This window comes from Crocodylus siamensis, chromosome 1 (genome assembly GCF_052110815.1).
Source record: "Crocodylus siamensis isolate JL-2025a chromosome 1, ASM5211081v1, whole genome shotgun sequence".
Classification (NCBI taxonomy): Eukaryota; Metazoa; Chordata; order Crocodylia; family Crocodylidae; genus Crocodylus; species Crocodylus siamensis.
The window spans coordinates 377865225-377878743 of NC_143395.1; the positions used below are offsets into that span (position 1 = coordinate 377865225).

Genomic DNA, 13519 nt, shown 5'->3' on the forward strand with positions numbered 1-13519 from the left:
CAATTCTGTGAACATGTGGCCAGGTTACTATGTAAGCTGCAAATCAACACACCATGTAAGGATACTTGGGACCTGAAAGCTTCTCTACATCCTTCCCAACTACACAGCTGACCTGGTAAAATTTATGACCCACAAGAATCATAGTACCATAGTATCACACTACTTAGGGTGGGAAGGGACTTAAATAGATGATCAGGTCCGACCCCATGCCCCGGGCAGAGAGAAATCCTTGCTTCTCACATTTTTACTGGACAAGTACAACATTCCCCCAACATTCTGCACAGCTATTTTTGAAAGGGAACATCTGTAATATAAACAACTTTATACACCTAAGATTTAAGCTGAATCAGAGGGAGTACTGCTTAATACTTTTTTTCCTTGAAACAACTTTGTCAAATTGTTACTTCTCATAACATTTTCCAACTGGAAACACAAAATTCATATACTCAAAGATGGTTCATTCTATCCTAGGCTGAATAAATTAGGAGGAACACAGAAAACTGTATTGACAGGTGAACTGTCAGGCTGCCTGGAAGAAGAGTGGCCACACCAATCAGACTACACTTGATTTCTTCTTATTTTAAAAGTTAAGGAGGTTTGCACCTGCAGTTTATGATTTGGATGCCATGGAGTATCTGGCACCCTAGTTTCTCTGTTTTACATCTTGTGAGAACATCCCAAATCTTTTTTAATTTGAGCACCTGATTCTCTAGCTAATCATCAAATAGCCTAGCCACATCTTCTTATTCTTATGTATAAAGGCAATATTTAATTTGATGTTTACTCCCTTGTTTACCTTACCCTACGATGTCCCACTCATATAAGGTCATAGAAGGATTACTTTATTCTTGTAGATACTAACTGGTTTGTATACGGATCAAGATCAACTGAAAGATCATTTCTGTTAAAAATAATGATAGTGAGGGCCTGGACACTGAGATAAATAAAATTTTAACATCCAAAGATACTGATTCCATTGTAAAGGCATTCTGCTGTCGAGGATAATTATTTTTTAAAAATACTTTGATACACTTTTTTAAATGTGTTCAATTCTTCTTAAAAAACCCACAGGAATTTATATGCAAAAATTACAGAAATACAACATTAAGGGAGAAATTTGAATTGCACCAAAGTCAGGAAGTCAACAATAACTCTGCCTCATTGCACATGACATGAGCACACCACAATTTATCATCTGACAAATACCACAATGGAAATATACTTTATTCTAATAACAGCTAGGCAGGAAATTATTTTTTCATCTTGTGAAATGTTTTTTAATACTTCTGAACTTTTTAACAGCGAGAAGAAACCAAGAGACTCTCTGACACTCAGACAGAACCACTACAGAATAGTCAATATGCAAATAGTACCATGCTCACTTGGGATATGACAGAACAGCTGCAATCCTTACTCTGCCTCACTCACATAGGGAACTTGATAATATACTTGCCTGGAATAGCAGAGGTTGAGATTCAAGCAGACTACTAACTATTATGGTATAGATGTTATTTTCTGTTCTATTTTGCATCAAGATTTAAGTATTTATTAGAGCATGGAACTAAACCTCAGTCTCCCATGCCCCTTGCAAGTGCCTTAGCTGCTGCATAATCAAGATAGTCTATCTGTCTCTCTCTCAAATTCCTTCTGCTGTACCTGTCTCACTTTGTATGATCAAACATGGACACAAGCAGGGACTTGATCCTAAGTCAATACCCAGATGAGTGGCCTAACCAGTGGGATGTTAGGGTGCCTCTCTCTTTCCTCCTCCTATTCTGACCAAAACTTCCATCCTGAGAAAAGTATCTGTTGAGGCTGGTAAGTACATTCCCAGAAAATTTCAGCTTTAAACCAGCATCTTCTAACGAAGAACTATTTACTTTAAAAAAATCCTGAGCAGCTCTAATTCTAATCATAAATGAATATCCTTACCAATATGTATCACTGCCTGTAATCTGAAGCAAAGCCTTAGTGCTGAACAGTAGAAGGAGTATATGAAAGCTTAATTCTGAACAGCTGATTTAAAAGGCCTTCTTTCCTAACCTTGGATATGCATTTGCAGCATATTTAAATTGTTTTGAATATGATCATTTGTTGCAAATGGGAGGGTGAAAGAGAGAGTGAGAGTGCAAGGGGGAGAGTAAATTGTGGTAGGTTGTTAATTTTAAATGCCCTCACTTACGTACCATTACACTCTCAGCCTTAATGTTGCATTAAGGTAGTTTTTGGCATACAATAAAAGAATGACTTACCAGGTAAATGGAGCTCTCTGAAGCTGACATCCATTAACCTTTCACATTCTTGGGTAAGATTATCTTCCACTGCATAACACTGGAAGCTGTGAGGAAAGTTCGAGAATTTTCCTCAGTCTTCAACATGTGTCCTTTGAAGGATGTTTATACAGTGCGATCATTTCTCCCAGCCTTTCAAGTCTTCTGTTTCTTTTTAGCTTTTTTGATTAGCTATAATAGCCTTTTTTTTCTTTTTTTTTTTTTTTGTCAGTGAGGTGGGAAAGTACACATGGATCAGGAAAGGATAATTCTTCAGTGAACTCCAATTACAGGCTAGTCAATTTCCTTTTGCCAAAAAGTATTTGTTACAAATTACCAATGTCAAGTGACTGAAATACTAGTAATGTGACAATCTTAAATAGAATACATTAAGAAAAATTAAATTAAATACAATAAATTTCATTCTTAAAAAAGGCATAGTGTTAGATTTAGAGATAAATTAGTGAAGGGAATGCATAGTATTTAATTTTGTTCTTGACACACTGGTAATCACCACAAAAAAATTCAAAAATTTGATACAAGAAATCTTAATTTGATTTAGTTTTCAACAGCAAATATGTTGTCTCTTACTTCCTTAATAAAATAAGTGTCAGTCTCACCATGTGTGCTTATGGGACATTTGTCCACCTAAGGAAATAAGTCTACTATTAGAAATCCTCTCATGAAAGTGCCCAGAACTAGGACAGAACTGTACAGTACAGACTAGTACAAATACCAAAACAAAGGGGAAGTTACGAGCATCTGCTTATAAAACAAGGACTGCTCTTTTCTGATTATGCCCAAGAAAATTATTTTAGTTCCTACTTTTGATAACTTTGCTTTTTTAACATTATTTTTGTCTTGGGACATTTTAGTACAGTTGAGATAATACCTGTCCCATGACCCCAAAGATTTCAAAATACTTATGAACATGCTGACTTTCTGATCATACATACTTTGGATATGTGGCCTCACTAAAGTTGATATGACTGGAACGGAGAGGCTCTTTCTTTACATACAAGCAGCTTATTCTAACCCCAGAGAGTGATGTTAAGATTCAGAAGAGAATCCTATCCTTTTTATTCATTAAGAGAAGTACTACTGAGAAGCAATCAGTCAGTCTCAAAAACTACATGCCTATTTGCTTTCTGACAGACTGTGGTTGGACCATTAGCTGCTAGACTCTGTTTTGATAATTGGGTCCTAAAAACTTCCTCTCATTGTGAACTGAGAAAATTAAGTGAAAAATTAATAAAATCTTCCAGTAACAACATATACTGTTGTACACTGCTACAAAGGCTGTGAAAAGGAGGCAAAGCTTGGACTGTTTAAGTAAGGACTGTGAAAGGGTCAAGCCTGAAACAACGAGAGGATGAAAAAAACAATCTATGGATCAACACTGATTTGTCAAATATTAGACCTAATTCATGACTTGAATGATGAGGGGGTGGCTAATTCTACTCACAAACCACCTTTCTGGACCTTTAAAAAGAAAGGCTTTGGACACCAAACTGGTGGAAGAGACTCCTGGTGGAAAGGCTGGCAGGCCACTGCTTTGTGCCAGAGACTCTTTCATTTATAAGCCTTAGTACATCATTGGCTCATCCAGATTTCCATGCCAGTGAGGACAACTGACTGTCACAACAAGACCGTCAAATATTTCAATCTGATATACTGTATTCCGGATTCTACTTTATCTCCCCTCCCTTTTGAGACTCTTTCTGTGCTCCACTATGTTATTTCTCTCTCAGCTTTTCACATGATTTTGAGACCACTTGCCCTGTGGTCAACAAAATGACCCAGCTTATTCAGTATTGCCCAGCCTACAATCCACTTACAGAAAGAAACCTAACCAGACTTGCTGGATGACATTCTGCATCCAGGGAAATGAACCAGGATGAAATACAACCGTTGTGGCTGACTTGCCAGCACAGAATATCTGTCTGTGACAAACCACTTTATTTCCTAAGACAATCAATAAAAAGCATATTTCTTCCCCATGCTGTCTTTTACTACCCTATCTTTCCTCTTGCACTGTGTCAATTTGTTTGGTATTCTGCTATTCTTACTTCAAACTATTTGAAATTCAACAACAGAACTAACCCTTTCTTTCCCACTGACATGGATTGCCTGAGAGAATGAAAGACAGTCTAAATATCCTCTCTCTAACAAAGGGAATCACAGATTTAGAACAAGTTTGGTTTTTTTGTAACCAGGCAATTTTAAATGCTTTCTTGGGGTTTTTTTTCAGTTGTGCAACCTAATCAATATATTTCCAAAGTTTACTAGTATTAGGCTTGCATTTGTTTTTTAACACTAACAAACAGCTGATAAAGGAGGGCGTTTGAACAGAGGCCCACAAATCTCTTTGAGAATGGCACAGAACAGTTCCTCATATAAACTCCAGAAGCCTCAGTGGAGTATAGATTAATACAATCACTGACCAGTGAATATACAAATCACACAAAAGGCGTGCTAACAGCATGAGCAGAAGTAGGCCCCAATGAATAAGAAACTAGGCATACCATATATGACTTGTACAGAAGTCCTGAAAAAAGATCTCATTAGTTTTTGAGGTGCCCCCAAGGTGAACAGATAGAGAATGAATTGGTAAGCCCAGTACAGAACATCAAAATTAAGATCAGAGTGACCTCGCAAATAGATGTCCCTATCGGGTGGAAAGAATGAACTAATTGTTGAGAAGCAGGACATGGAGGATGTCACTTAAATATATTATAGTAATTAACAAGAACTAGAAAGTACATGCTGTACACAGGGAGTTGTTTTGATCAGTGTATAAAAAGGGGCCTAAGAAACCAGTAATGCTTTTTTACTGGGCATAGGGTTTACATTCATGCTGGTACCATGCCTGCAAATGACCTAGCTAGCACCAAGGACCAGCTGGTAAAAGGTGTTACTGTCTAGGCTTGTTTGTAAACAATAAAAGTGATTAAGCTCTTTGACACTAAGAACCAAAGCCTGCAGTCTCTTTCTTCTAACAATGAGGCTGTTAGGGGGACAGCATCACAGATTATATCTTGACAGTGCACGTAAACACCATCCAAACTGAGGTAGCCTCACATGACTGGCAATACCTAATCCCTGAACAACACTTAACAGAGTCAGATAACAGTGATGGAGATAACATCCTCACTCCCTGGAGACTTGCAAAATATATAAACAGCCCTAGGTTAAACAGTGATACTGTTTAAAACAGGGCACATACAGACATATAACGAATAAAGAATTGTATGCTTTATCTTCAAAAAGAGTTATTTTTATCTAAATTTGTAATTTTGATATTTTGTAACATAAATAATGTGAAGTTTCTGGAAGTTTTATTTAACTGTGTTGAAGACTAATAAATTGAGTAGCCTCTCTTTACTAGCATCAAAGCTACAGTTTTGACATTAGCTTTCACCTTGAAGTGATGTGACCTTCACCCATATTAGTTATTTGTCTGAAACATGAATCCATTAAATAGTACTGACATTGACGATAACCTATTATTTTGGAAGTTGACAGCTAAAACAAGACTGCTGCCTTCTTAAACTAATACACAAAGCTTATAAGGAATGGTTTACTTCATGTGATCTAACCAACACGATAATTCAATAATTTGACATAAGCCTCCTTTATTTAATGCAATTTGTTTATTTTGTGTCTTTGCTTAGTTATTTAATTTACTTTATAAAATGTGTGACGTTGGACATAATTCGGGTGCAGCTCGGGTGTTTCTTCCCCAGATGTCAGTGTCCCATACCAGAGAATTTTCTGTAGTAAATAAAAGGCAACTCTGTGACTTATCTACAGAATGACTTCTAGAGTCTTTCCATAACTGGAGGCCTGAACTGAGCCACTGTTGATTTCTTAAGGAAAGCTGACATCCGCATTAGTAATTTCTTTTGACAAGCAACTTGAATTGTACAACCTTTGAGACCATTACAAGGCAGATGATATGGTCCATCTAAAGACTGACCTGTCTTCTACAATAAACCTATACTTTACAAAAAGGTATTATAATTAAAAACTTAAAAATGCTGAAAGCTAAAATCACTTTAATTAAAAAAGGAGACAATGGGATGGTGTGGAATCAAAATCTACTTTGTGTTCCAGAAACACAGTAGCCTACATGTCTTACACGTGAATGCAACACTTTTTTTTTCTATTTAACTCACAGGCGTTAATACAAATTAAAAATAAAAGTTTAGCCAAGAATACAACAAAATTCATTATTTTTCGAGTCTGTGACAATGTTAATCTAAAGCCAGCAGTGGATAAGAATGCAACCCTGTGTAATTATTTTTCCTCCATCCATAAAGTATTAGTTTATATACAGCCACAATAATGTATAGAGACAGGTCTCTAAATACTCATTTATCGTTAAGTCTGGGTAGAGGCAGTATATTTCTCCACATTGAGGTAGCAAGAAAAGAACACAGTCATTTGCCAAGGCCACTTTGTAGAGAAGGCAGGAATTTTTAAGGCAAGAAAGAGACTTATAACTGATTAGGGTATACTAATAATATGCTAATTCTGAAGTCCAAATACTCTAGCTTATCAGTGGGCGCATCTACATGAGACACTTAATGCGCATTAACCTAATACCACCACAAAGTAGGGTACGAGGTAAAAACCATGCTAATATGCTACTGCACAGTGTTATTAAACTATTGAACAGTAAGTGTCACAAAAAAACCTGTGTGCCGGGCATTTAGTTTGTACTTCATTAAACAAGTATTAAACTAAATGCACAGTAACTACTGTGCATTAATAAATGTGTAGACGTGCCTAGTTAATGTATAACCCTGTACATAAAAAGTACAACAAACAACATAATTCAAAATACAAGGTCTCCAATTAACTAAAAGTGGCTTAATTTTCAGAAGTGCTGCAAACCTATAGCTCAAAGTGATTTTAAGTCATGTCCTGGGTACTCAGCCCATGTGAAAATTACAGCGTGGGTGCCTAAATCTAGTCTCTTTTGTCTCTTAATAGGTGGTCTAATTCTCCAGCACACTCAGCATACACCAGCTCTCAGTTCACATTTCAAATAATTCACTGAAATGGCTGACAGTTGTTGGGTACACCAATTCTGAAAATCTAAACTTTAGACATTCAGATTTGAAATTCTTTGCAGGCTAGTTTTTCCTTATTAACTATGCAATGACTATACCTCTTTGCCTTCACTGCACTACACAGCACTTGCTGCTGAACCAAAAGAATTATCTACGTAACAAAAATTGACAACATCAATTTATAACACTTAGGCATAACAATTATCATAGTATATTCATTTTTATTAAAGTCATCCATAAGCTATATTACATAAACCTGCTAACTTGAATAAAATAACTTACTTCTGTCTCCATGAAATTTCTGACAAGTTTTTACGGCAACAAATACATCCTCCTCCTTCACTGGATCACCCTATCAGGCAATTGACAAAAAAAATGAATACTATGATTGAAGGCACTGCTTTTAACTATGTTACATGCATGTGTATGGTTTGGCAATAAAAGAGAAAATGAAAGCAACTTTGCACAAGCCCTGACCTTACAAATAAAAAACTAAATTAAATAAATAAAAAAATAAATGGCTGTAGTGGTTAAGTGGCAGAGAAGGATTGAGAACAGAACAATGGATAGATCATGCACAGTTATTAAAAAGATACTGCTTTACCAGAAAGAGGACTGTATAAATCTATTGCTTTCAAAACATTTAACATTCAATATAGTATTTTGTTTTAAGTGCTTTGAGGTTTTCAATATTTTTATAATATTTTATTTATCACAGATTAGTAAGGGACCTCCATGGTCATTTTCCCCCTAAATCCGTGCACAGTTGCAGCATTTGTAACCACCCCAAAGAGAGGCCTATCCACAATTCCACAACTTCCCTTGACAGCTTCTTCTCTCCCCCCACCCCTTCCACACCACACTGGACTTACCAGCTGGAGGCAGCTGGATCAGAAGTTGGATCGGTATTGGCCAATATGCCTCCTTAAATATCAGCCATCATTATCAGCCCAAAAAATCTCTATAGGTACACCCCTACCTAATGGCAACGCTATCATTTCAAATTTATAGAAAAAAGTCACAAAAACAGAAATAGATGGTACATGTATTACTTTTATCCAACAGTTTCCACATAAATTACATGGAGATAGGTAATAATTGTACTGCACCTTGCATTTTGAATTCATATTTTAAGGGTGCATAAGGGGAGCTTGTCTATTCAATGGATTAAAAAGATCTCAGGGCACTACTCTGAGAACTGGAAGAATGGGCTGTATCAAGACTTCCTACGTAAATCCTGGGCAAGTAACTGAGCACCCAAGTGCATCAGTTCCCCTTCTGTATAATGGGATTAGTTGTATTTCCTTGCTTTATAGGAGCACTCTGAAGAAAAGTACATTAAAAATCATGGAATGTTCAAGTATTATGGTAATGGACATCATCCAAGTACCTAAGATCACATCTAACAGGAAATAACATATGTGGACAGAAGATTCTGAGTACAAGATAAGGCTATACTAAATTATGTTTCCTCTTCCCTTTATTTGATTAAAAATATTCTCTCTAGATCTTTCAGACTTTGTAAGTCATGTTTCAGCCTTTGAGAGAAAATAGTAATTTTATCCCTAGGACATAAATGCAATTTAAAATATGGTACTTACACAAAGTGGTAGGAAAATATTGAACACTGTGGCACAATGACCCGCCTTAAATGAGTCCATGTTATCTGTACAAAACTCAGGCACTGTAGTAAGATGTGGTCCATTGCCTTTGTGCCAAATATACAGTGCAATCTGTCAAAATATAGAACATCCACAGCAATGAGTAATGGAATTAGATAACACTTTCAATAATAGAGAAATCAGTATGTTATAAAGCAAATAAAATATAACAGGCTGCAGAGTAGGGCTGTGCAAAACAGCACCATTTAATTTCAACTTCCATTTCACCATTTTGAAAGGATAGTGTTTCATTTTGTTTCAAAAGCATTGTTCCATTTTGTTTTGTCAAAACTGTTTCAATGCTGTCTAGACATTTTGCCCACAGGCTATAATGGGGAAGCACAAAACTGCCTATACCTTTGTCATTTTTTGCCTGATTCAGATGAAACGTACCGGGATGGTGGCCCCTTCTGAGGCCAGGAAGCCTGCCAAGTTTCAAGAAGATAGGTACAGGGGTTTCTGGAAAACTGTACCTCAAAGTCTTGAAAGCAAAACTCATGAAGGCACAGTGGGGTGAAAACTGCAGGCATGGTAGCTCCTTGTTGAGGCCATGAAGCCTGCCACCTTTCAAGAAGAAAGGTGCAGGGTTTTATGGGAAACTGCACCTCAAGCTGCTGACAAGCAAAACTCGTGTCGTGTGTGTGTGCGCGCGCGCGCGTGCGTTAAGGTGTGCCCTCACTGGCGCTGGGGCCTCTGTATGACACTGCAGTGTGCTCCAATGAGGTCTCTTCCTCCCCTACAGCCTCAAATTGGTCCACCACTTTAAATGACAACAGGTAAAATAACAACTTAGTGAGCAGCAGCATCTCAGGCAGCCAAACTAACACAGCCTTTCTTTCCTCTCCTGCAGGAGCTTCTTTTCCAGCAGCTGCCAAAGAACTCTCCCTGCCAGCCCCAGCCTTGGGGCTGAGATGTGCCCATGGCCCTGCGTCCTTCCAGTCAGGTGCTAGGGGTGCTGGTCTAAGGACATGGCGCTGGCAGACAAGGTGTCCCCCCCGCAGCCTGTCCCTCACCCCCTGACACCTCCATGTCCATTTTTACTGACTGGCTTTCTTGCCTGCATTGCATGCCGAACCAGCCTCTCGCTTCTTTACTATTCCTTCCATTCAGGAACAGTGCGCGCGCACGCACACACACACACACCCCCCCTCTCTGCAGGTGCTTCCTCAGCCTGACAAAAGGTTTTTCAACCCAAAAGCTGGCATCCCAGGCAGACAAGTTGAGCTCACCTAGCACACCTCAGACCTGTCCAAGACGTGACAGGTTTGGGTTTTCCCCAGCCAGGACTGTGTGCATGCGTGGGGTGGCTGGAGGTTATGGCACCTCCTACCCACCTTTCACCAGGGGGATCCTTAGTCCTGGCATTTCCTGGGGCTGCTGCACTGCCAGCAGTCGCACCAGGCCTCCCAACCTTGGCAGAGTGCAGTGTTAGTGGTCATGCCCAGGACCTGGTGTCTCCTCCTTCTCCATCATACCAGCCCATAACCTCCAAGTTCATCCTGTCACAGCAGCTCAGCAGGGAAGTGTTCTTCCCTTGCTGGCTGGTGATGCAGTGAATGCCCCCTCCAGCTCTGAAAGTGGGGCATTAAATGGTTAAAAAAAAAAAAAAAAAAAAAAAGGAAATAGGTACAGATGGAGTGAGGAGGGTGGCATTCACTCCATCTGCACCTGGAGCTTAGGGAGCCCCAACAGTGGGAAGTTCACCTCGAGGAACACCAGCTGCTCCACCAAACCAGAATCCAAGCAGGTGTGGTGGGGTGTCACTATATCCCCAGCAATGCTGAACACTCTCTCACCTCAGAACACTCCTAGACAACCGTGGCCAGATTCGGCCAGATCTGCCTGCGGCTTGCCCAATAGGCCAAAGGGTCACACAGAGGCTCCACATCCTCAGTAAGATAGGCAGTCACCAAGACCTGAGTGCTACCTGCCTGATGGTGGGGTCTGGTGCTTCTAGACCTCACCACAGAAGCCATGCCCTGGGCCACATTGGCAGCGCCTGTGGCAAAGGAGGAGACTGGCTGGTGGATGGCATGCTAGCATGGGACAGTGGATCCCCCTCTTCCACATCCCCCGACCTCTGCCATTCTGCCTCCCTGACTCCCTTCACCAACACCTCCATCCTCTGATTCAGGGTTTGGCTGCTGCATATGTTGCCCTTCACTCTCGGGTCACACATGGTGGCCAGCATGTGGACCATACTGGACTGCAAGGGATCAAGCCATTTCCTGATACCCTTCTTCAGCCACCTCACCAGTACTTGGAAGTCTGGTGACAGCAACTTGCCCCAGCCAGGCTCTGAAGTTTCCTCACTACAGAGATCACCTGGCCAAGGAGGGCATTGCCAGTGCTGAGGGTCTCGGTGGCCTTGAGGAAGGGCATAAGGACCACCAAGGTTTGGGAGATGGTATCCCACTCAGCTGTTAAGGGGATTGCTGATCCCAATCTCCCTGAGCAAGGCCATCTCATGGATGGCCTTCTGTTGCTCCATCAGCTTCTCGAGCATCAGGTATGTGGAATTCCACTGAGTCTCCACATCCTGCATGATTTTGTGCTACAGGATGTTCAGATCTGCCTGTTTCTGCCGCAGCATCTTGCCCACCTTGATTCTCCAAGGGAAGTAGCTAATCACCTTCCTGCACTCGGAAATGAGCCTGCTGGTGGTGCTAGCACTGGTCGGACCAGTACCCTGTGAGGGAGAGGTAGGCGTGATCTCCACCCTGGCTGCTCCAGATGTTCGAGCTGTCGACCTGCCTTGTGCAGCTCCTCCCTCAAGTTCTCCCTGCATGTCTTATACTGGGAGGGCACAAACCTTCCTGTTGAAGGTGGTGCATGCGGGCACTTGGTAGGATGGGTCCATGATCACCATAAGCCACCTGAACCCCAGCCACTCAACTAAGGAGACGGGCTGGTCATCCACAGCAAGCATCTCCCCAATCCTCTGGATGTTCTCACTCACCCTTGCAACACATCCCCCTCTCTGTCCATCTTTTCCCCACTGTTCCAGGGTGGCCTGCCTCTGCTTTGGGGGAATGGGGGCTTTGGAGTGAGGGGGACTTCCCTTTGGGCAAGCTCACGCTGGTGCCAGGCTGACGAGGAGCAAGGGCAAGGGGTTGGTGCCTGTGGAGATGCATCAGCATCCCCGTGGTGCTCATGTGTTTTGTTCACTTGCCCCAGCTGGTTTTGGCTCTGCAGTGCATGCAAATAGCCTACTGGGATCATCTGCCATCTCAAAATGATCCCAGACCGTACTACCTGCTCGTTTCTGTGGTGCGGGTGCATGTACAGATGCTGCAATTTCCCCCACCTCAGCTGGCAGAGGCACAGCAACAGAAGGAGCAGACTCAGCTGAGCCACTTGCCTCTGCAATCTCTACCTCAGCTTCCTCCTTCCCCAGAATGCACTTCAGAGATCTGGCTCTAGGGGAAACTTGAGGGGTGTGGAGCACAAACTCAGATGATTCCCCCTCCTTACCCAGAATTTCTCTTGCTACAGCACTCGGATCCAGCTCCAGCTCCACCTCTTCCTCTGGCACTGGAAGGCTCAGGATGGCAAGTGAAATAGGGGTGGAGGACACCATCATGCCAGTGCTGCTGGTTGTCATCGTGGGGGAGGGGTTATAGCTTGTGCTCTTGGAGGGGATGCACTCAGGCACAGGCAGTGGCACTGGCACTGCTCCCCTCTCCTTGCTGCCTTTAGAACTGGAAGCCTCATCCCTGCTAGTTCTAAGGAAGAGGCTGTGTCTCAGTTTGGGGGGGGAAGGGAATTGCACTTCTCCCTCTACCCCCTCTTCTGCCCCTCCCTGAAGGCTTGCCAGCTGCCTTCCCACCGTGTTTCATGGTGTTTCATAGTGTCTTGTCTTTATACAAATATATAAATGCATATGTGCTTTCCTATATAAAATTCTATATTATAATATGTTGCAAGATATAAATGTATAAAAATAAAAACATATAAATGTATGTGCCTTCCTATATAAATTCTATAGTATAATATCCAATATAATTATGTAATTGAAAAGAATAAATCAATTCATATAATAATAAAGTAAAAGGGTCTAGAAAGAGAGCAAAAGGTATTGCAAAATCCCACTTGCTAGGCTAGCAAGTAGGAAATTAAATCAATGGTAGTAGTAGCCTTTGTTATCTAACGCTCCTGAGCTTCTGGAAGGTAGCTCAGCAACTGTCAGACCCCAAAGCAGAAAGCAGGCTGTTTTTCCATCCCTCTCCTAGAGCACTGGGATGTGGAAGGCACCTCAGGGAAGGATCACAGTCACTGGCCAGCTACGCAGTCAATGTCAGAGCAGTCCTTCCCTCCTGTACCCCTTCCCTCTCCTTATTTTCTGTTTCCCTGCAGGCAAGCCCAGCTTCAGCTTTGAAACTCGAAATGTTTGGAAACTTCTGAAATGTTTCAACTGCCCTCATTTTGTTTCAAGGCTGTTTCAAAGCCCTTCGTTTCATTTTGATTTTGCCGTTTTGAGCTCAAAACAAATCAAAACAGCATTGAAACG

The 13519-nt window shown here is 41.2% G+C and overlaps 1 protein-coding gene across 5 annotated transcripts in view; it reads right to left on the reverse strand.

Moving 5' to 3' along the window:
• The window catches only part of B3GLCT (beta 3-glucosyltransferase), a 120408-nt gene that overhangs the window by 27531 nt on the left and 79358 nt on the right, over positions 1 to 13519 (reverse strand). For all 5 annotated transcript variants that reach the window (XM_090028067.1, XM_090028031.1, XM_090028039.1 and 2 more), the window contains 2 exons: positions 8950 to 9081; positions 7631 to 7700 (listed from right to left, as the gene is read on the reverse strand). In XM_090028067.1, the coding sequence (XP_089884193.1) occupies positions 7631 to 7700; positions 8950 to 9081 (202 nt within the window). The remainder of the gene's footprint in view (positions 1 to 7630; positions 7701 to 8949; positions 9082 to 13519) is intronic.